At 44.1% G+C, this 21,814-nt stretch overlaps 1 protein-coding gene across 1 annotated transcript in view; it reads left to right on the top strand.

Moving 5' to 3' along the window:
• The window catches only part of vav2 (vav 2 guanine nucleotide exchange factor), a 195,639-nt gene that overhangs the window by 49,166 nt on the left and 124,659 nt on the right, over positions 1–21,814 (top strand). Inside the window, exon 2 of the mRNA XM_083984091.1 lies at positions 5,115–5,231. Within this exon, the coding sequence (XP_083840217.1) occupies positions 5,115–5,231 (117 nt within the window). The remainder of the gene's footprint in view (positions 1–5,114; positions 5,232–21,814) is intronic.

Raw genomic sequence — 21,814 nt, 5'->3', positions numbered from 1 at the left:
TACATCTAATTGGACTGTGGGGAATTAAAAAATGTAAAAGATACAGATAGAAACAGTGTAAAAAGTGACATGCAAGTTGAGAAAATAACATCCGCTCTCAATCAAAACAACCAACAAAAAAACCCCAACCTTTTCTACCCATGTGTATAGCAATCCTGAGTAAAACTATCCGAGGATTGTCGGTAATATCGGCCCAAATGTCCCAAATTAAAGTCTTAATGGTAACAAATGGACTATTCCTGAACAGTGACTAATCTTTAATTTGACTTAAAAAATAAAGTTTGAGGATTTCTAATATTTTCGGACTGATTTCATGGTGAGAACACTTCGTATTTAGAGGGATTTAGTTGTATGGATTATCTTTCTGTCAGGGCTCATCTAATTGAAAATGACCTCGGTGACAGAAAAGACGACACTCTAATCTATCAACACACATGTGCATATTAACATAACTTTTCTCACCACTAGTGGCCTGTGGAAGTCCACAGATTGCTGGAATCCTTTAGGCAGAAGATTTATTAGGAGAGCAGATATTTTTCTTTCTTTATTACCAGACTGGAGTAATGGACATTTTTCTGCTCTGTAGAGTCGAGCTTTTGGATGAGGTATTTTTGGAAAGCATGAGTGCTGATCACTGCCAGGCGTAAATCTCTCCTTACCAGAAAGCAATCAACACCCTCGGTTGTGGGATCATTAACCAAACCCAACGTTTACGAGATCCATCATCACCTATACCTTGTGTGTGTGTGTGTGCACAGAATGTCGGAAACAGCTCAGCCCGCCTTTTCTTGCTTTCATATCAGCTCCTTGTTGCTCCCACCTGCTGAGAGCTTCCTTCCTGTTGTTCTGAAGGTGCAGAATGATTCACTGGCCTAGACACAACATGACGGGACGCTCTCTTTATGTGTGTGTAGTGTGTTTGTGTCAGGATGAATGTGTGGCTGCCTCACAGTTTCCAGACAGACATCAGTCTCTTTCTCTGAGTCCAATTGTCTGACTGGCTGTCTGAGTATCTGATCATCTCTCTGACTCACCTCAGTCTGCTGGATAACCCCTCTCCTCTCCTCTCCTCTCCTCTCCTCTCCTCTCCTCTCCTCTCACTCTTTGCTCATTCTGTCTCTAGATGAAAGACCACCTCCCTTTGAGTCTTAAACTCTTCCTCAATGAAATCTGAAATTGTCCACAATGACAACACAACACAACTCGTTTCATTTTTGATCATTCAAATTCATAAATGTTAGTAAATTAAAACAGCTTATTTCCCATGGTACAGAAAGTGTTATCACTGCTGTGGGAAATAAGATGGACCCAGTGTCTGCAGCCTTATCTCCAGGCCCCGCCTTGGTACTTGTGACTGTGTCTGGACTCGCACTGTTATTCCTTTTGACCGCCTTTCTGCATTTCTTTGTCCGTGCTGTGATTCAGCTAGAGGTGGGAGGGCTACACGTAGACTCCACCGCTTCCACCTCTGTGTTACAGCCTCCTCTTCTTCTTCTTCTTCTTCTCTGTTGCGTGGCGCTGTCACCAGACACAAAGGTGTTATTGTGCCTTTTTAGAATTTGCATAACAGCTGTGAATCGATAGCAGCTAATTGATTCAGGAAACGTGTTGTGATCAGATCAGTTCTTGCAGTTTTGTAACTGGTTCCTCTGGTTTCTCAGCTTCCTCCTCTTCTGCTATTTCTCTCCCATGGATTGTTCTTCTCTCCCAGCTTTCCTCTCCTCAACCCCCCTTCCTCTCCGACACCAAAGAGCTGCATTTTTGGGAAAACAACCCACCTTTCCCTCCTCCTCCTCCTCCTCCTCCTCCTCCTCCTCCTCCTCCTCCTCCTCCTCCTCCTCCCATCCTTCCAAACTCATCCACACCCCCACGTTTTTGCTGCATCCCATTTCTATAATTTGCTGTTGTTCAGGTTTTAGGAGGAAGCTCTCATTTGTTTCTCCTCAGATATCAGCATCTAGGAGTGTGTGCAGATAAGGGCCACCCTCCCAGAGGAATAATGCATTATTCCTCTGTGAGATGTAGCGTAGTGATATAGTACAAGGGCTTGTCAGGGATGTGACGGGTCTTTGTTACCTGACTCTTTCCTCTTTGCTGCTCCTCTCCTTCCTGCTTCCTTCCCTCTCTGCTCTCTCTCTCCTCTCTTCCCAGCCTTCCCAACAACAAGTCTGTCTCTTTCAGGAGTTGTTTGCTCTTGACTGAGAAGTCAAAATCAGAGCTGTCGCTTCAGTGGAGCAGACGAGCCACCTTTTAAAAAAGTCTACTGCTGCGCTACAGCTGAGACCACCTACAGGCACCTCCCACATCTCTCTCCCTTTTCTCTCTCTGACCTTCTCTCTTCCATGATGCACCCTAAGGAATCTGTTCTAATGTGTAAAAAGCCTGATTTAGAGTTCATGTTTACAGTGAAGGCTGGCTCTGATGCTCACTGCACTTAGTCGGAGGAGAGAAAGCCTTGAGAAACACATTATCAAAGGCCAGTCGGAGCACTAAGTGAGCCACGAGTGGTGGGTTGACACAATGGTTGTGTCAGATGGCAAACACTCGAAGCAAATGGTCAACACACATGTACAAAAGCTGGCATGGCTGTTCAGTAATTTTTTCCCCCCCTCCTACTAACACAAGAAAAAAAAACCTGAGGCGACAGGTGCAAAATTAAAAAGAAAATAAGTAATAATGAAACAGCTAAAAGCGAACAAACACCTGCACCGTGTCTTCACTTGCAATCAGCTTTTATTGCAATGTTGTAGCTGTAAAACCATATGTGGGAGCCAGTAGGTATAGTTTTTTTTGTGGCTTAACAGCGATGGCAGGGATCTGGAGTAATGAAATGGATTAAAACTGTAATGAGCCAATCTGCTGTCATGAAAACAAAAAGTTTTAACTGCTGCAGTTTCTGAGAAAAAAACAGAGAAGAGCTGAAATGAGCTTTTTTAAAAGTGACTGCAAAATGATTGTCATCATAGAAGATCCAAGTGACAGTGACATGTGAGTTCACAATTAACCTGACAATGTTTTCACTTCCAAAAAAGCAGGTATGAAACGTGCTTTTATGGGTTATTGACTATATACCAGTGAATTCACTGTGATTCTTTTACCATATTAGATTGACTCAGCAGTGAAGTGTTTGTGTGAGATTAAAGTCACAGTGCTCTGACAAATGGAGGGGTATCTGTGCTGTGGCCAGGCCTGAGTGTGTTGCACTGAGGTAATTTCAGATGTATGGAGCTGAGCTCTGCCTCGGCCTAAAGAGATGACCACAGTCTGTTTATTCCCAGATGCACTCACGTTCTCCACTCCACCACAAATGGTGTGTGTGTGTTGTGTGTTGTGTGTTGTGTGTTTTTTTCCCCATCAAGATCATAACAGTTCTCCTGTACCTCTGCCCCGGCTCTCTTATCTCCAAACATACATTAGAATGTCAGACACATCTTCCCCCTCCTGATTTATATCTGCGGCGCCCTCGCTCTCTCTCTCTCTTTCTCTTTTCCTCTTCTCTCCAAACCTCTCCAGCAAATGTTACCTTTTCATATCAGGGTTTGGAAAATAAGCTTTTTTTTCTCTCCTTTTCCCACTCTGCACGTGAGGATCTGCAGACAGGATAACCTTCGCAGCTGAACTGCAAATGTCACTTCAGCGAGCCAACCAATAGCGTTTCTTTTCGCCGGCCGGTGCGTCTCTCTTATGGGGCTCACACCCGTGACACTGGGACCGAGCAGATGCGCAAGCATGAATGAGAATGAGTAAGCAGGGCTCTCAGGTGTGGCCAGGAGGGGGGCAAATAAAATACCACAAAATACCAGGAAACCGTATCAAGATGAAACTGTGCTTTTTTATCTGAAAAGTGACTGGAGCGGCAACAGCGAGGCCTGAAAGCTAATGAGCACAGAGGGTTGATGTGGATCAGGTCTCTCATGGTCTAAACACTGTGGCTCACTGCACCGAGGTGAGAGGGAGTCGGTGTGGAACTCCACCTGCAGCTGTTATTTGCTACAAACACTCCACCTAATGTGAAGTGTGACTGGCGGAGGGGTGGGGGTGGGGTGGGGGGCTTCCGGTTGTTTTACCAGTTTGATGCAACAGCCGTCACAAGGACAGGAGTGTGTTGTCAAAGCTTTCAGCAGAATAGGCAATCAAGCATTTTGTTCCACGCCGGCTCTCCTTTGTGTGTACTCGCTCTGCCTCCGTGGCCATCAGTTCATATCGCTCACGCTCACCAGAAATGAAAGGGCATATCTGAGCGGCATCTGGATTTGCATGCCAGGTAATGTGTTCTTCACACACAGACAGACAGGGAGATGGGAGGCTGTTATGCTTTATCATTAATATTTCAATACCCCTAGTGCAGTTATTGGTCCCCCCACCCCCTCATCCCTTAAGGTTTTTTTGCATGATGGCATATTTTAGAGACTGGTACTATCAATATTCGTGACCAGGGTATTTATTATGCACTTTAATATGAGTATTTCTGGTTGCTGCAGGGTTTCTATTCTATGAAACATTCCCCAATATGTATTTTATTGACAGACTCTTCACCTTATCTGTATCTTCTCTTGTTCCATTTCCTGAAGAACAGGAAAAAATGTTTTTTTTTTAAAGCCTTTTTATTGAACGCTACATGAGCACGAGTATTTTTCCCCAGGACATTTCCATGGCTGTTGTTTGTCAGACTCGTGGCTCAACCTTTTCAGTGTGAGGTCAGCGTCTCGATCCAGCGGGCCACCTTTGACCCCGGGGGGGGCCAGGTCTTTGCTGGTGGCCTTGTCTGAGGACAGTTCTCAGTGCGCTCTGATGTCAGGAGACAGGCTCCTCCGTGGCATCTCCTTATCTGGATGAGAGAGGCAGCCCATCAGCCTCAGGAGCAGCAATCAGCCTGCTCACCTTCTGCTGCTGAATAATCCCTCCTATACAGCAGGAGCGGCTGATTGGAGAGTCTGCCAATCACAAAGCAGGAAATTAAATATTTACAAAGAAATGCTGTTGTATTGATAAGAAATATTAAAAAAGAGATGGACAGAAGGGGGAAATCCTCTGTTGGCTCTTCTCTATCACTGGAATTCTGTGCACACGCTCGGTTTGAACATGCATTGATGTTTATTTTGTCTCCTCTCTAGTTCCTGTGCCTGAAGAACATCCGGACATTTCTCAAGGTGTGCCACGACAAGTTTGGCCTTCGCAACAGCGAGCTGTTCGACCCCTTTGACCTCTTCGACGTCAGAGACTTCGGCAAGGTGAGTGAGACGTCGGACGGGGCGACGGGTGCTCTACATTTCAGGCCACAAAAAAGGGGAAAAAAACAGCACGCGCATGAACTGACACCGCGATCAGCTTAAAAAAACCAGTGCTGCCCACGGGCTACGTTCTAAATACAGTGGCAGCTCAGAGACATGATGCTGCTTGTGTGACTGATAATATCATTTCCGAGCCATCCTTCAATTTGTCAGATAAAAAGCTCAGATGTGTCATGCGGCATTCATAGGATTTGATCATTGTTGCACATGCTGCCTTGATGTTGTTGTGTAATTTTTTGTTTGACACTGACATATGTGATTACCAAATGAGAAATGACTCCTAATTTTCCAACGGCTATGAGGCTTTTAGCTCAACATCACTGTCGGCTGTGCTGCTTTTTGGGGAAGTAAACTCACCCATGTTGCCCTCATTAAGAAGCGTGCACGTGTGTGTGTTTGTGTGCACGAGCGTGTGTGTGGAAGTTGTTTGTGCATCTTCGTGCATGTGCTCGGGTTTTAAAGGTACTTCAAAGTCAAATCTGTCTGATACATTAAGTGCAGTTTGCTCAGATGAGCATTTGGTGTAACACTTCAGGGTCAGCAGTCTCATGTCGGTGAGTGAGCCGAGTTAAGCTCAACTCTGTATCATCGCAGAGGGAGACTGTTAGATAGCAGTGTTGAATGTGTGTGTTGGCTCAGCAGTGACTGCGACTGAGTCACTCACATCATATGAGCTGCATGGGGAGTTTGTTTTATGGGATTTTTTTTGTATTTATTAAATCATTAAGCCTCAGGCCTCGGGGGACTTTTTAAATCTTTGTCCAGGGGGGAGGTTGGCACATCTGGGTAAGTCTGCTCAGCCAGCTGCCCCTGTGATCCAGACCTTGATAAATAGTGGAAGACATAATGGATGGATTGAATCATGTAATTAACGTAGGTACAGCAGTGTACAGTGTATCATATCTACATGAAATACTGGCGTTTCAGCGCCAATCCAAATACTGCTGCCAAGCAGTTAAAGAGGCGACAGGGTTATTGCATCTTTTTTCTCTCCAGGAGACTTGAAGCTCCTGGAAACTGAGCCATTCGATAGAGGAGGGGGGAGCGGTGGGGGTGAGGGGACTGGCTGGTAATCCACGATGGGCATACCCTGTTGGCCTCGGCCTCTGAAAGTGAATTGTTTCCCTTCACTTTCTAATCCCTCTGACTGCGGTGTGATGTGTGTTTGTGTGTGTGTGGCTGTGACCAGACGGGGTGGGGGTTGGGGAGGGGGGCAGGGGGGGTAGGACCGTTAGCTTCTTTCTAGGCTAAGCAGGCTGTTGCAAACAGGCAGCGGGGACAGTAAGAGTCATTAAATGGATGATGACAGCTGATGCCATGGTGTCAGGGTTTGGTGTTGGTAGGAATGTTAATACTATATCCTTATTATTTGTAGCCCAGCATGTAAAGGATTACTCCACAGAGGTGAGATATGAGCGAAACTGCACCTCGCTTTGATCGATTACAAAGAGGATGTGTTTCCCCAAAGTCGTCCGCTCATTTATCTAATGCATCCGATCTGATCCAACGTATCCACTCCAGCCCGTGCGGGGCTAAGAAGGAGGCCGAGGAAAGACGGAGAAAGAAAAGATGAAGGAGAGAAGGGGGGGAAAAGAGACGAGGCCTCATTTGGCAGTTTGTAGATAAACCACAAGACGATGTCTGAGAGTCAATGAGCTCACAGTGCACGGTATTAAAAGCCAGCAGCAGTCAGAATCAATCACATAGGCCCTCCATATGTCAATTTGGAAATTGCTTTTGTATGGTCTCAGCGGTGGCGGGCTTGTCTCACCATTGATTTTCCATTAAGGCCAAACATCACATTATAATATATCGAGCTAAGTAGATCCCTACTAATGTGACATACATTTAAATAGTGAGAATGCCTCATAAACGCAAGATAAAAAGAGGGCCCGCTCTGTTCCTGTGCTCTGGCCTCTTTTGTTACCTTGGGACAAAAGTTTCTTTGTGTGCACATCAGATAGGCAGCAATGGGACTTCTTACTTCTGTCATGTATATTTATCATAGTTTGATATCGCTCTCCTCCTCTTCTTTCCTTATCATCCCTTTGTCACTCATTTACTTTCACAATACAGAAAGAAAAATGTAGAAGTTAATGCCTGAGGGAAGCAGGTTTGGAGCTGAATGAAGAGTGCATGCTTAAATATACAGTTTAGTATAAACAAATCAAGATATTGTTCACAGAGTTAATTTTCAGTCTCAGAAAATCCACAAGACAAGAAGTTATTGCTGTCAAATTAAATTATTAAACTGGATGTTAGAATATTTTTCAGTCCTGAGACGTCGACTTTACTATCGATTGTGTAAAGAGTTTGGTGCAGTCACAGACTGCTGTCACACCAGGCGCAACTTGTGCATCCAGTGTCCGTCCTTCCCAGAATGCATCAGCTGACAGTTTCTGCCTGAGTGCATCCCAAAGTGCTCACTTTTCAAATGTGATAGGAATACCAAATTTTCTTGAGACACAATGTTGTGAGAGAGGTGGTTAAAAAAAAAAAAAAAGATTTAAAAATGGGGGGGAAAAAACAAAACCAGGGGTTACACATCATTAGGTATTGGCTCTAGCTTTTCTTCATGGTACTGTTAAGTAAACATCTTTGGGTTTTTGGACAAAATGATGAGTTTGGACTTCACTTTTGACTCTTGAAGAATCTAATGGGAAGAAATCCTTGGTTGGTAGTACACCAAGTAGTCCTGGGCATACATGGTGTCTGTTGGGATTGGCTCAAGTCTCTCCCACGTTCCTGTAAGGACAAGTGTTATGGATAAAATATTAAAAAAAAATAATGATGATTCTTAGTGGTAGTTTGATACCATTAATGAGGCAATGTCCATTTTCCACTGTAACATCAAGTCTTTTGCTATAAAACACAAAGTCACCCTCGTTGTGTCCCTGCTGCTGCTTTCCTATTGGGTAATGTCTGACACACTCATTCTGATGGGATGGTGATGTTTCCTTTTTTAAATGGATGTTTGCTGTGTTTTCCACCTTGGTCGCCTGCTTATCTTGCAGTGGATGTGGCGCCGGTGTTTACTCAGCTTTAAAAATCCCAACCATTATCAAACCACCTCTCTTGTTTCATCGTCCTGTGCGGCCGTATTTCCCTCTTCACGTCGGTTCCAACAACATGTGTGTATTTTTTTTTTCTTTGTTTGATTACTATAGCTTAACAGGGTGATTGTACAGAGAGTTGACCCAAATAAGGAAAGGAAGATATGCATTTATAGAAAATTACTCAGTTACAGTTTGTTATCCTGGGAATCCTTTCAAAACCTCACGTTTATAGCTCAGCCCCACATAGTGGCAGTTCCAATGTTCACAGTGTTGTTGCCTTCAATGGTTTTTACTCCATGTGAAGGAGGAGAAGATCAAGAAAGGAAAGGTGAGGCAGATTTCTGAGCTTATGAAAAGGTCGAGGAATGTACCCGAGAACAAAAACAGAATGTTTTTAATCTCCTCTGAAGAGTGGCATTAAAGCAGAGGGCTGTGGGGGAAGGAGGAGGGAAAGCGTGAGCTGCCCCTATAAACATTAATCAGCCCCTATCCACAATTCATACCTCCATATTGGCTGCAAGGGGCCCCAGAGTTCATCTCCCCTGGCCTGTGATCGCCATCTCTACCTCTAATGATGCCTTTTCCTGGGTGGCTGGCAAATGGAGACTATAGGGCCCAGAGCTGGAGCAAAAAAAAAAAAAAGTAATTGCCCCTTCACAACCTCCCCTATCCTTTCCAGTGGGGATAGTATTGAAACAAATGGAGCGCATACCCTGCTCGATGTCCTCTACTGATTTTTATTTTCATTACTTAACTCATTTCTACCAGGAATACCCTTTGCCACAAACAGCGTGAGCCAATGCTCCCCCGTTGTGTTTCCCTTTTGCAGGGAGGAGGCGGACTAGCTGTACCGTTTGGTCTCATGCACATACCACCACACTTCTTTGCACCTTAACCCATCCCCCGTCATTAGAAATTCATTATGACATCATTAAACCAATGAAATACAGCTTATTACAGTGGACCCCAGAGGACGCTTTTATTTAAACACCTCCTTCCATCCGAACCCTACCGCCTCGTTTCCTTTTTCTCCAAACCTATTTTAATTAGCCACCGAAGGAACATTGCTGTCATTTAAATGAACATGGCAATCGGTTTATTTGGCTGTTGCCATGATTAGCATAATTAGCCCGCACCTGTTAGCCATCTATCAACAGTTTGGTAATTTTCCGTCTGCGGCTGGAGAGCGTGGCGAAGGAGGGAGGCTTTCTGACAGATTTGTCGTCTTCATTAAAGTGGAAAAGCGTCATTTATTTTGAAACGCAGACATCGTAGCTCACACACTAGTCTCTGTCTCGTCTAAACGGGCGTGTGACAGACGTGGCCGGCTGGACTGTGAAGAGCCAGAGCCGCTCTGCTCACGCTCGTTGACTTGATGGAACAGTGTCAAGGTGAATGGCTTTTGTTTGTGCATCTGCATTAGGATGGAAATTGGTCCCTTGATGTGCGAGCTCTCTGTTTGTGTGACACAGCCACGGCTCAGGTGTTCAGGTCACATCGGGCAAATTTCCCAGCAATGTGATGTTTTTATAAATGTTTGAACTTTAAAACTCAATTCTAACCATCTGTAACTGAGAAATTAAAGCGGTAGTTTTTTCTCTTAAGTGAGTAACAGCATGTTCTTTCGGTAAAATAATATTATATTCTGAAATCTGCTCTGTGATCAGTTTATTGTAATGTGGAACACAAAAAACACACCTTGAAACAGATGGAGTGTATTAATGTGAAGGGAACTCAGCCCCTTCATTTAATTCTGTACCAACTGCTCCCTTTTCTGCTTTGCTTTTCCTCTTCCTCCTCTCTCCCCCTCCCAGTCGATCTCCCTCTACCCCCCACCCCCCTTCCTCACTGTCCTCTTCTCCCCACTCATTCATCTCACACCCACTCTCACTGTGAGTATGTTGTGATAAGAAAGAGGCAGCGAGCAGACGAGCCACCGTTGCGTCAGCGGCGCAGTGATTGCCATTGGTCGGCGGTGTTTGATTTCCCCGTGTGCTTCTCCGAGTCCCACACGCTGAACTCCTGCTCCTTTCATTTCCTTCCTGCCCTCTGTGGCTGAAAATAGCTAGTTGCTTAGCATCCACGCCCAGTGCTGCTAACATCTGGAACGTGCCTCAGCCACAGTTGGGCGGCCTGCCTGAACGCTATTTACTGAAGTAGGTTTTAACCTCAGCCCGGAGCTCTCAGCCTCGGTCCTGCGCTCATTTGTTCTCACCATGTGAACATTCTCAACCATGCAAAGCACACCGACCCTTTGAACTCATCGGTTTTTAGTGTAGTTACAGACGCGTGGCACGTCTTAGGAAGACATGCCATGCATTTGTATATAGACATAACTACACAGAAATGCACTAATTTGGCATATGAGTAGTGCTGTACATATTACACTAGACTTTTTATGCTTTTGGTCTTTCTGTTCAAAATCTATAGTTTTTTTTTCAGCATTTTCATACTTTTTCTAGATGGAAACATTAAAGACAGGCAGGAATTTAAAGGAGAGAGTAGGTAAAACATGCAGCACAAGATCTGGCCTGAGTCAGTCTGAGGACCTGCTGCTCAGGTCAAAGGAGCACATGTGCTATGTGCCCTGGTCATTCAGCTGTCAGGTCGCCCCTGTGTCTTCTACTGTTAACATAGTAAAGACGTAAAGATAAAGCATTTATATTTGAATGGATAAAGGACATTCTTCCAGGTTTATAAAAACATTTTAATTATTAGCTTTTATATTGTAACATTGACAACAGATTCCAGGAGACACTTTTATAACTTGTATTGTAAAGTATCATAAAGTAACCTGTATGGATGTTTGGATTAGACGACTTGTTGTTGTTTTCATACTGTGATTAGTGACAACTGAGGAAAATTCAAGCAATAAAGGATTTCATGGACATTGAATCTCCACAGACACTGGAGAAATCCTGCATTATTGTTTGATGCTCTACTTGAGGCATGTTATATAAGGCCACTCAACAGTATAGATTCAGTGTGGTGGTGTTCATGCTTTGTGTATTGCTTTTTTATTTCTGGATTCACACTGTGAATAGCTGCAGGACACGCGGTGATTCATGTCTGTCAGACTGGAGCTGGAGAGAGTGCAGTAAATGGGTAGAGGGGAGGTTTAGGGGTCAAGCAGCCACCGCTGCACACACACCACTCAATGCATCCTCTTCCATTAGCGACTAGCTCCTCTGCAGCAGTCCTTCACTGTCAAAGCCCAAGTGGATTTTTGAGACCGGGATCCTTCGTGTTACCTTGCCCCCTCTGGAAGAGGCTAAGTGGTTGGAGAAGGTTTATTTTGAAATATGATGTTAATGTTTTTCAGCGGCTCCTGGAACTTTTTTCTTTTTAATTTAGTTTGAAAATGATCGAGTAGAAGCGTGGACTCAAAGGAACTTTTATCTCAACATGTATCAAATCAAATGCTAAAGGCAGAAGTACAGTTCATGTTCTTTAGTTTACCAGTTACCTAACCCTATCGGCTGATGCAGTGCATTAGTAGTGTAATGCAAAATTGTACTATGCCCCAACATCCTATCCCTTGATCAAACATCACAGCCGGTGCCCCGTAACAGGTGAGTCCATCGTCTCTTAGATCACCTCCTCCTGCCTCTGCAGACAGATCTGTGGCAGCTCTCCGTCCCCGTGGCCTCTTACTTCACGCCCTGTCCGTCAAGAGCCCAGCCCACCCACCCACCCACCCACCCCAACTGCAAGTTTTTACATAAAGCTTCCGTGACACAATCAATAATTCATCCCAAATGCCACAGTGCTGATGATAATTTTCCTGACATGAATTATAAATGGCAGCTTCCTCTCCCCCCTCCCTGTGTTTAGACCCCCCTCCCACCTCTCTATTCCAGGCTCCACTCCCACCACCTCATTATTCCTGCAGCTTGTTATGGCGATAGCTGTGGAAACAGGTGGTTGCGGAGCAGTGGGTCGTCATCCGGGGGGCTGCTGTCTGCGCGGTGGTGCTGCTGCTGGGCTCAGTGATGCTGACTGCTTGGGAGACTGGCTGCGGTCGCTGAGTTCACACAGTAACAATGGGGATGAAGGGTGATGGAGTGTTGATGGCATCCACTCTTTGTCAGCTCACACAGTCCACACAGTGTTGCCTGATTTATGTCAAGGATGAGTAAAAGCTCGAACTTCTGATGACACTGTTGTTTTAAAAAAAAAAAGCTCTTTGTGTGTTGACTCCTCCACAGCTTTGAGATTTAAGGAAGAAATATTGATATTCATTCAAGAACAATGCCCTAAGGGAGAAAAACTGTTGAGGGGTATGATTACCTGGTGTCCACCTGTGCATCCTGCTGTGATGCTCTGCACTGGCAGTCTATAGGAGCTTTCATTTGTTGGCTGTCAGGTTAGATGATGGAGAGCAACAATTTTCTGACCGAACGTATGAGTTTGAATCAGACCTGTGTTAGATCTTGCTGTTTCACTTGAAAAGCCGACTTGAGTATATAACGTGTGTCTGTTACTCTGCCTAACCTCAGATGGTTAGAATAGGTCTGGGTGACTATCCACTGTATAGTGATGTTTGGATTTCCTCCAGCTTTTCCATGACCACATGCTTTATAGTTTAACACATGACGAACACATGTCCCATGTGTTTTCTATTGAACCACATTAGTATAAAAATAGTGAAAAATTTGTATCCCATGATTCTGACTTTACAAAACACGTTTTTTTTTTGTGCAATCAGAAGAGCCATATCTTGAAAACAAGACATGTATTTTATGATGCTTTCATTTAACATAGTGATTACAAGGTAAAGGTGTCATACAAGATTATTATTTTAGATGCAAAATGAGCTGATAGAGAAATCAGAGTCTTTCTCTCTCTGTGTTCCAGTACTACTTCTGTAGTTTGCTGCACCAAAACCAGCACCTTCCCACATCAATAAGCGCTTTGTCTTCTGCTTGATTTTACTTCCATTTTTCCCTCTGACAGCTCTGTACAACGGTGTCGTTTAAATCCACCAGAAGAAAAGGGAGAGAGAGAGAAAAGAAAAGCACAAAAAGTGATGAGCTGTATATAAAAAAAAATCATCTACTGAAGAGTTTTGTCCCAGAGCAGTCACAATTGTATTGTGGAAATAATAGGCCTGCTTTGTTTTGGGTGGCAGTTAATGTTACCATGTGCTGCTAGACAAACTGACAGTGCAGTTTGGCACCGGCCCAGTGCTCAGCCTGGTTCTGGCTCTTTGAAGTTTCTTTGCTCTCTGTTGTGCAGCGTGGAGTCTGCTGAGGTGTGATGGCAACCCTCTCTCTGCCTCTCTTGCCTTTTGGATTGTGAGTGAGTGGTCACCGGAGGGTGTGTCCCTGTTGTTGGGGCGGGTGTCCTTTGGAGCGCCGCGGGACTAAAGTGGTGAGATAAAGGGAGGAAGAGCCCCCCACAGTGGGAGAGTCCCTGAATTCCTTGCAGCCGGTGTGAGCTCTCATTATTTCTCCTCCCTCGGTTCCTCCCTCCCGAGGCCCCACAGGCGCGGCGATGATGGACAGGTACATTCTCTGAGGAATCACTGGCATGAAAAAAGAAGAAAATAACCAAAAAGGGAGTCCATCCTCAATCATTTTTTTTTCATCGCACAGGGATTACTCTCATCTGGAGCTGAAAGGCAAACCCACTCCGCTCATAAATCATACTCATTGTGCACAAATTCGACTGTGCATTTCAGATTACGTAATAATTAGTCATTTGCTCTCAAACTAATGATAGTTTCCCAAACCCTCATTCTGTTATGCTGTAAACAGAGGCTCAGCTCTGTTACATGGATATTCATTTTAGGAGACATTTGCTCACAGGTAGTTTTATGGGATCATACGAATAAGCTGCTTTTCAAAAACCCCTGATTAGATCATGCGATGAGCGCTTTGTGTTTTTTGACAAGGGGGATTCACCGACAGAAAGTAAACAGCAAAGTAAACAACAGATTGCACAGACTGCTCTCCGAATCAAATCTGAATTGTGTCTGTGTTGTAGATGATTAGTTTTTTTTTGGTATTGCAAAGTCAGCACCGGTATCAAGTGGTAAGCACAGACAGATTTGCAGCATTAGAAGGTACAGACAGGAAGGGCTGTTCTGCCAGTTACTTAACAGACCATGTGTTCACTGTCAGTGTTGTCAGCCAGTTATTAGTGTCTGGCTCAGATCCTACCAGAGCTAAACCAGAAATGTCAAGTATGTGGAGATGGGTGTACAGTTTCAATTGTAATATTTCAAGAGATAAGACAACACAGTGTGTGAGGTTTACGTCTGTAGAGACTGTCCCACCTCTGTATGTTGCAGCTGAATCATAACCACGTTTTGACTACTTAGTTTTCTCATAGAAGTAAGACCCCGCCATGACCTGTTCTTGCATTATTATCTAATGCCAAATGCACCGTTTTGTGGACATCATAGTCCCATGATACTACAGATGCTGGAGAAGCCGATCTCATCTGGTAAAAAGTGAAAAGAGAAAAGTTGTGACTGATGTCTGGCTTCCTTTGTATTTTACTAAATTTGTACAATGCAGACTTGTAGTAGACATGACAGTGTCAGTTATACAGTAATATACCACATTACAATTACAATCTGTGTTTATATCAATAGCTTTACATGTTCACCCATCTACAGTCAATATGTGGAGTATTTGATCCTCATGATCCATGATAACTTATTCTTATACTGTTGCACTCGACAGTGGAGTTCAGCACCATTTAACCCTTCTGTTAAAGTTCCATCCAAGACTTAACATTAACATTTACCTTGTGCTGGGGCTAAATGATTTATGATTGCAGGGTTTTCTGTCTCCCCCATTTTTGACAGAATAATCACAGATCACCTCCACTGACATCCAGGTCTTGGTTTTTCTAATCAAAACAACACTAGACATGAACCTGTGACTGTACTGCACTGTAAGTGGCAACAGTCACACAGGCCTCGGATCAGGTTTCATTTGTAAACCCCAGAGTTGAACTTTACTAATGTGTCCTTGAGCAATTACGTGAACTGACTTCGGGAAAGCTACCGTGAGGATGATGCTGACCTTTGACCGATGGGGGGTTAAAGTGTAATTGTTTCCCCTCGGGGATCGGCAGACAATCACAACAGCGAGTCACGGGCTGGATTTAACCCAGAGATGAGCAAAACACACAAACAAAATGTATTATTGTGGCAGTACAAGACCCAGGGTAACCTTTTTGCCGTTTTCCCCTCCCCGCTGGTTCAGTTGAGCGCATTAATGCAGGATTATCACATGCACTGACCAAAAAATGACTGTGTCAGATATGCATGACTGCAGCTGTGGAAATAACCACTTCACTCAATTGGAGCATTGACAGCACTGTCAGCGTTCATTTAATTTGTCATTGTTTTTTATGCAGTCCAGCTCATCAACAGGAGCCCATCAAACTCTACACACACATACACACACTATGATTCAGGCCCATAAAGTCTGTGTTGGAGCCAGCGCTCTCTGATTCCCTCTATCAAAGGGCTGTAAAATGGAAATTAGACTGAATGGATGACATGCTCTCTCATTACCCGCAGAATGTTTTATAGAAAGTTGTGGCAACACGTTTAGAGGGTGATGGCAACAGACTGATATTAGCAGGATGCTTCAGTCCACTTACCTTTATACAGATCCTATTAATCCACCCTCTTCTTCCTCCTCCTCCTCCATCACGTCACCACCACATTCTCCATTACGTTCTCCCCACCACTTCGTTTTGCCACCTCACATTGTCTCATGTATCACTTCCTCCCACCAGATGTCAAGGTCTCACTTTTCTTTCTCACCTCTGATCCCTCTTGGTTACATTTGTGTGTGTGTGTGTGTTTGTCTTTTACCTGTGGCTGTGCTGTGTGCTCAGCCTGGTACATGGTAATTCGATACAGCTGATAAAATGCTAGCAGCCAGCATCCTCATTGTGCGGGGTTGGGGAGCTTGCCAGGTGTTATAAATGCCCCCCTGCAGCGGCCACTAAACTGATGCCCTCCTCCATGCTTCTATTCATTTATTTCCCTGCAGGTGCCTCGTAGCAGGTAGTAATGATGCACAGCTCTTATAGCCAATGGAGTGGACTGCCTGATGTGTAGGTAAAGGTAAACCTTTCCCTATTTAAGGTGGAATATTTTCTTCAAAGATGAGACCACCTTTATACCGCCTTTGTACTGTTTAAGGTACTGAAATTTAATATCATGAAATTTAAAAATACTCAACGTCATCCAAGTTTTATTATCAAAGATAATAAATAGTAATAGCAGACTGAGGTTTAGGAGCTATAATGAGACTGTTTTGTGACCTCCAGCAGTCGTTGTAATTACGATGGAAAGGAGAGAGTCTGGTGTTACAGAATAGGAGGAGGTTGGGATGGATGGATGGTGAATGGAGTGTTCTTTTATTCAAGATCACTTTGTGTTCATTATTGTTGCTGTGACGATGAAGAGGTGACACAGCCTCACAGTGAGAAGGTCCTGGGTTTGATGCCTGGGACCTGGAGCCTCCGTCCAAACAGGTGCACAGTAGGTTAACTGGCGACTCCTTAGGTGTGAATGTGGGTGTGTGAGGTTTTGTGTCTCTATATCAGGCCTATGTGACAGAAAAGTGGTATAGATGATGGATGGATGGATGTTGTCGATGATGATGATAAAACTGAACTTTACCCAGTGTTTTTGTGGCTAATCAAACCAGGACAGTTGTACAACCTTATCATTGCTACCATGACGACATTGTTCCAGTAAATGCTTTAATAGCTCAAATATCCTCTCTGGTCACGGTATTTGATACAAATTCCAGTGATTTTGCAGTAACAGCTGCAGGAAAAACACTAAAACTTGAGACAAAAGTTGAATTAAAACTCAGGCGGTCAGTGGAGTTTTCTTGTAAACAAATCTCATCAGAAGGCAACATGTATATCCTTGAGGTCTGATGTAGTGCATGTCGAGTACATCTCCTGCTTAAATGTATATGAGCAGTCATATTTTGTGATTTTTGCATTTGTTGAAAAGTTACTGAGCTTCAACATTGATTGATGCGCATGCAGTAATGGACTCCAGCCTGACATTTTATTCAACTCCTGCCTTAGTGAGACAGTCTCCCAAAAATAATAGGTACTAAGTTTCTCTGTGTGTATTCTCTTTTTCTATCTTTGTAAGGATCAACTGGAGTTATCGACCTTAGAGTGTGGACGTTCGGACCGGTCATCACAAATTCTAAGTGCTGTTTGAGGGTTAGGACAAGGTTTTAGATGAGGTTAGAGTCAGGGTTAGTGTCAGGTTAAGGGGCTCAGGGATGCATGAAGCTATGTCAATTAGTGTCCTCACAAAGATAGAGGTGTGTGTGTGTGTGTCTTGCCCTCATACTGCGCTTCCTCTGCCTTGGCTACAATTACATGTAGAGAGAGTGCCCATATACCTGCTCATCATCCCAGAGGGAGAGCCCAGCCCTGGACAAAGCACACACAGCAGCTCCTGCCAGAGACTGCATTATGGAGATTAGGGTGAAAGATTGACAAAGAGGTATAGGGAGGTGGAGGGAGACGGGCTCGGAGAGAGCAGCAAGGCTTCAGGGGAGGAAAATTAGTTTGCTTCTGGATGCTCCCCTAAGGATCAAGGGAAAAGGAGGGGAGGAAGATGGAGGGATTAAGAGAGGGAGAGACGCAGGGACATGGAGAGGAGTGTGAGGGACAGACGGACTAATCTTGCTCAGACAAGTCAAGCTCACTGAAGTCTGTAGCTGCTCAGAAATGAACAGAAAACTAATTAAAAAATAATCCTGATTATCAGTTAAGTCATTTATCAAGCAAATAAAATGCCAAATCCAGCCTCAGATGTGCAGATCTGATGCTTTTCTTTCTTTTATGTATTTGTATTTGTATTTTTTACATAGTTTACATTTTCTGGATTAATTGAAGAACCAATTAATAATGATTTTTGTGCAATAAATGTTATTCGTCAAAACAAAGCACTTTTTTTTCTGCCCTCTTATGAACCAAGTCTTGCACCGTCCTTTCTCCAGACCTCATTGAGCCTGACAAGTCTTCTGACTGTGCAAGATTGAGACAGATAGAGAGAGAGGGCACCCACACAGAAACAAAGGACATGGGGATGTGACACGTAGACAAAAACACAGTCAGACAGAGGTCAAGTGTTTGACAGCAGAGAAGATGTCAAAAAAGAAAAAGAAGAACCAACTCTGAGGTAGAGACGGAGATAAAGACGGGAGGAGACAACGTAATTGTGGAGGATTGATTTAAGAAAGAAAGTTGGGCAAAAGAAAGGAAAGAGAGGATGGAGAGTGACATGGCTGTCGGTCCTATTGTGGTGGGAGTGTTTTCACTCAGATAGGCACCTCAGCTGCCTTTGTGATGGAGGAGAGTGGCTTCACTACAGTCAATGGCTGGGAGGATAGCCAGCTAATGGCCAGACTGGGCCTGGGTCAGCCTAAATGGCAACAATCCATAATCCCCTCAGTTTCTCTCTGAGAGGCCTGGAGCCTGAGCTGCAATGATGCACACGGTGCTGAGAGGTGTGTGTGTGTGTGTGTGGGGGGGGGGGGGGTTTCTATGTATTCATATCTCTTTAGGTAGTGAATGAGTATTTTCTCTATGTTTAAGGCCACTGGTTCCCAACCTGCGGTTCCCTCAAGGTCCCTCCCTCAAGAGGTCATAAGCTGATTATGAGAGTCTAGATGATGTACAGGATAGAAAAGAATTAAAAATATCTCATAATTGCTTTTTTTCATAGATTTTATAATCCTTTCTTTTCCATTCAGTCTCTGAAATACTGGATCATGAAACCACTTCAGGCATCAGTAATTCTGCAAATGAAATCTATGACTGAGAACATTTGTTAAGATTTAATAACATTTCCAGCCGTAAAAGCAGAACTAAGACATGAGAGATGTTTACAAAGCTGAAAAAAGAAGGTTGTTAAATGGAGAACTGTGGTGAAGGTGGTTGGAGTATGGTCTGGAAGCAGCTGGAGAGTGATACCTGCAGCGGAGCAGGTGCACTTGGCGGGGGGGGGGGGGGGGGGGGGGGGGGGGGGGGGGGGGGGCTTCTTGGCAGAGGCTGTGAGGTTGAGTGTGTGCAGGTTCTTGAGCTGGAGCTTGTAAACAACAATGCAGGAGAACAGAGGTGAAGCGGAGGCACAGGCAGACAATGGAAAAGCTGAGTTCAAAAGAAAACATGGCGGGAGCAGGAACTCGACCGCCGTGTCCAGACACGCACACACTGACGAACACAGAGACAAACAGCAGCAAACACAAGTGAGGGAGAGGTAAATAAATGGTTAATGGATTTATAAACCACTTTTCTAGTCTCCTCAACCACTCAAAGCACTTTCTGTCTACCATACAAACCATACCACACACTGATGGATCAGCCATCAGACACGTCGACACACGAGGGGAGCGAGTCTAGTGATGGGTGATGGGTTTTCTTTAAGGGGAATTCCACCAATTTTACACATCAAGGTCTGTTTACAAGTCTTAGGGAGCTGTGGTATATGTGGAAAAAAGTTGTATAAAATGTTTTGTTGGTCCAGTGGGAGCTGCACAAAATTGGGACCAGTGAATATTTGGAAAATACCTTACACATGGATTAAACATTACTTCCTTTTTTTTAAAGGATCATTAGCCTGGAAGGTTTGCAACCGCTGTTTTTACCCCCCAATGCAGCATCTCTTAGAGCTGCGCAGTCAGAGCTTTACTGGTGTGCAGCTTCTTGTTTGTGTTGTTTATGTGCTCCAATTTCCTCTTGGATACAGGAAACGTTTGTTGTTAAGTTGAAACTCTGTGGGATTTGTACTATGCGGCAAAAAGGTGCCAAGCTGTGCACAACATTAAAAACGCCGACTGGCCACACCTGCAGCACTGCTCCAGAACGGACAGCAGAGTGTTTTTAGAAGGCCAACACACTCACACACTCACACACACAGTGGGGACTTTGTTAGCCTGCTGGCACAGTCTGGCTTCCCGGTACAACTTGTTTCCACCACGACGAGAACAGTGTGACCGTTGTGTGTGTGTGTCTGTGTGGCTACAGCACTGTGTGGACACAGGCATGCAGTCAGTAGTCACACTGGATTGTATTCATGACAGAGATGGTTGTAGACTATCGTTCAGCGTAGCTCGCTGTCGGTAGAGGAGTTATGTGCAGAAGTGTCACATTTTAGTCCTCAAACGACAAAGAAGTAACCCTGAAACAAGTAACTTACTTTTGTTTTGTAAAGCTGCCCACATCTTTACTGATGGGTTTGAAGTTAAATAATGACCCATAATGTTTTTGAAGTCTTTTCAGATGCAGGTCTGAAAGAGAAAACTACCTCAGCACCATCCAAACCCTGAACGTTTTTTGTGACATACAAACAAAGGGAACTTTGCTCCACTGAATCTCACAGCAGTAGTGGGCACATTATAAAGCAACTGAAGTAACCATGGAGCTCCCCTAAAGCCAAGTCTCTGCCACACACACTTTTTTTTTTTTTATATGTCTAGAAAGAGAGCAAGCGGCTCTGCTGCACTGTTCTGCTGGCAGTTTAATATATCACCGCCTCCTTATGGCTTTTCCAATATCACTTGGTTCTCTTGTTTTCAAAGGCTTTCTGAGCAGCACTGAGGGATGTTTAACGGCATCTAAGACGCCTGGATCATTCTCTCTTTTTTTTTCTTCTTCATCTTTTTTCTTTTTGGGCTGTTGTGGGTTGAGCCTCCCAGAAATGGAAAATCATCCTAGTGCAGAGAAGTCTTATGGACCATAGAGATCTGTTTCCTCTCTCTCCCAGTGTGAGAGCACCGGCATTGATCTTTTGCTCCCCAGGTGTCTGCACTGCAGTTGTAGCCAGAGCTGAAGCAGAGGGTGAGACTATAGCCCATAAACACAGAAGGTCACACACACACAAACATTAGGTAGCTTGACATTATATTGCTGCATTCATATGTTCACATACACATAGAGACATGAACTCACATTCACATCTGACTTTTTATTGCTCTTGACATGACTTCATTGGACTGAAGTGACTCATTTGACAAGAGCATGATGTCTTTAGCCTGAAGAGAGAGAGTGTGTGTGTGTGTGTGTGTGTGTGTGTGTGTGTGTGTGTGTGTGGGCTTTGTGAGTGTGTGTTTGTGTGTGAATAGACAGGAAAGGACTCTTTGTCACAGTGTGAGTCAGCCAGTGCTGGTGTATAGTAAGTTTATGGACACAGACACATGGAGGTGAATATTTTGCCATTTGATACCATGTGGCAGCAAAAATAATCAATATGATTTGATCGAAGTGTGGCTGTGCTGGATAGTAGCCTATAGCCTACAACTTCCTTCTCAAATGTGTGTTTTTTTTAAAAATTCTTTTTATTTTTTACAATATAAAATCCAAAAACTTTTTAGCATTTAGCTATTACTGTAGCAACATTTAGCAAAAACACCTATAACAGGCTAAACTACGCTAGCTTGTTGATGGTAGCACTTT

This window comes from Trachurus trachurus, assembly GCF_905171665.1.
Source record: "Trachurus trachurus genome assembly, chromosome: 12".
Lineage (NCBI taxonomy): Eukaryota > Metazoa > Chordata > Actinopteri > Carangiformes > Carangidae > Trachurus > Trachurus trachurus.
The sequence above is the reverse complement of the archived record's forward strand: the minus strand, read 5'-3'. Positions and strand labels throughout refer to the sequence as shown.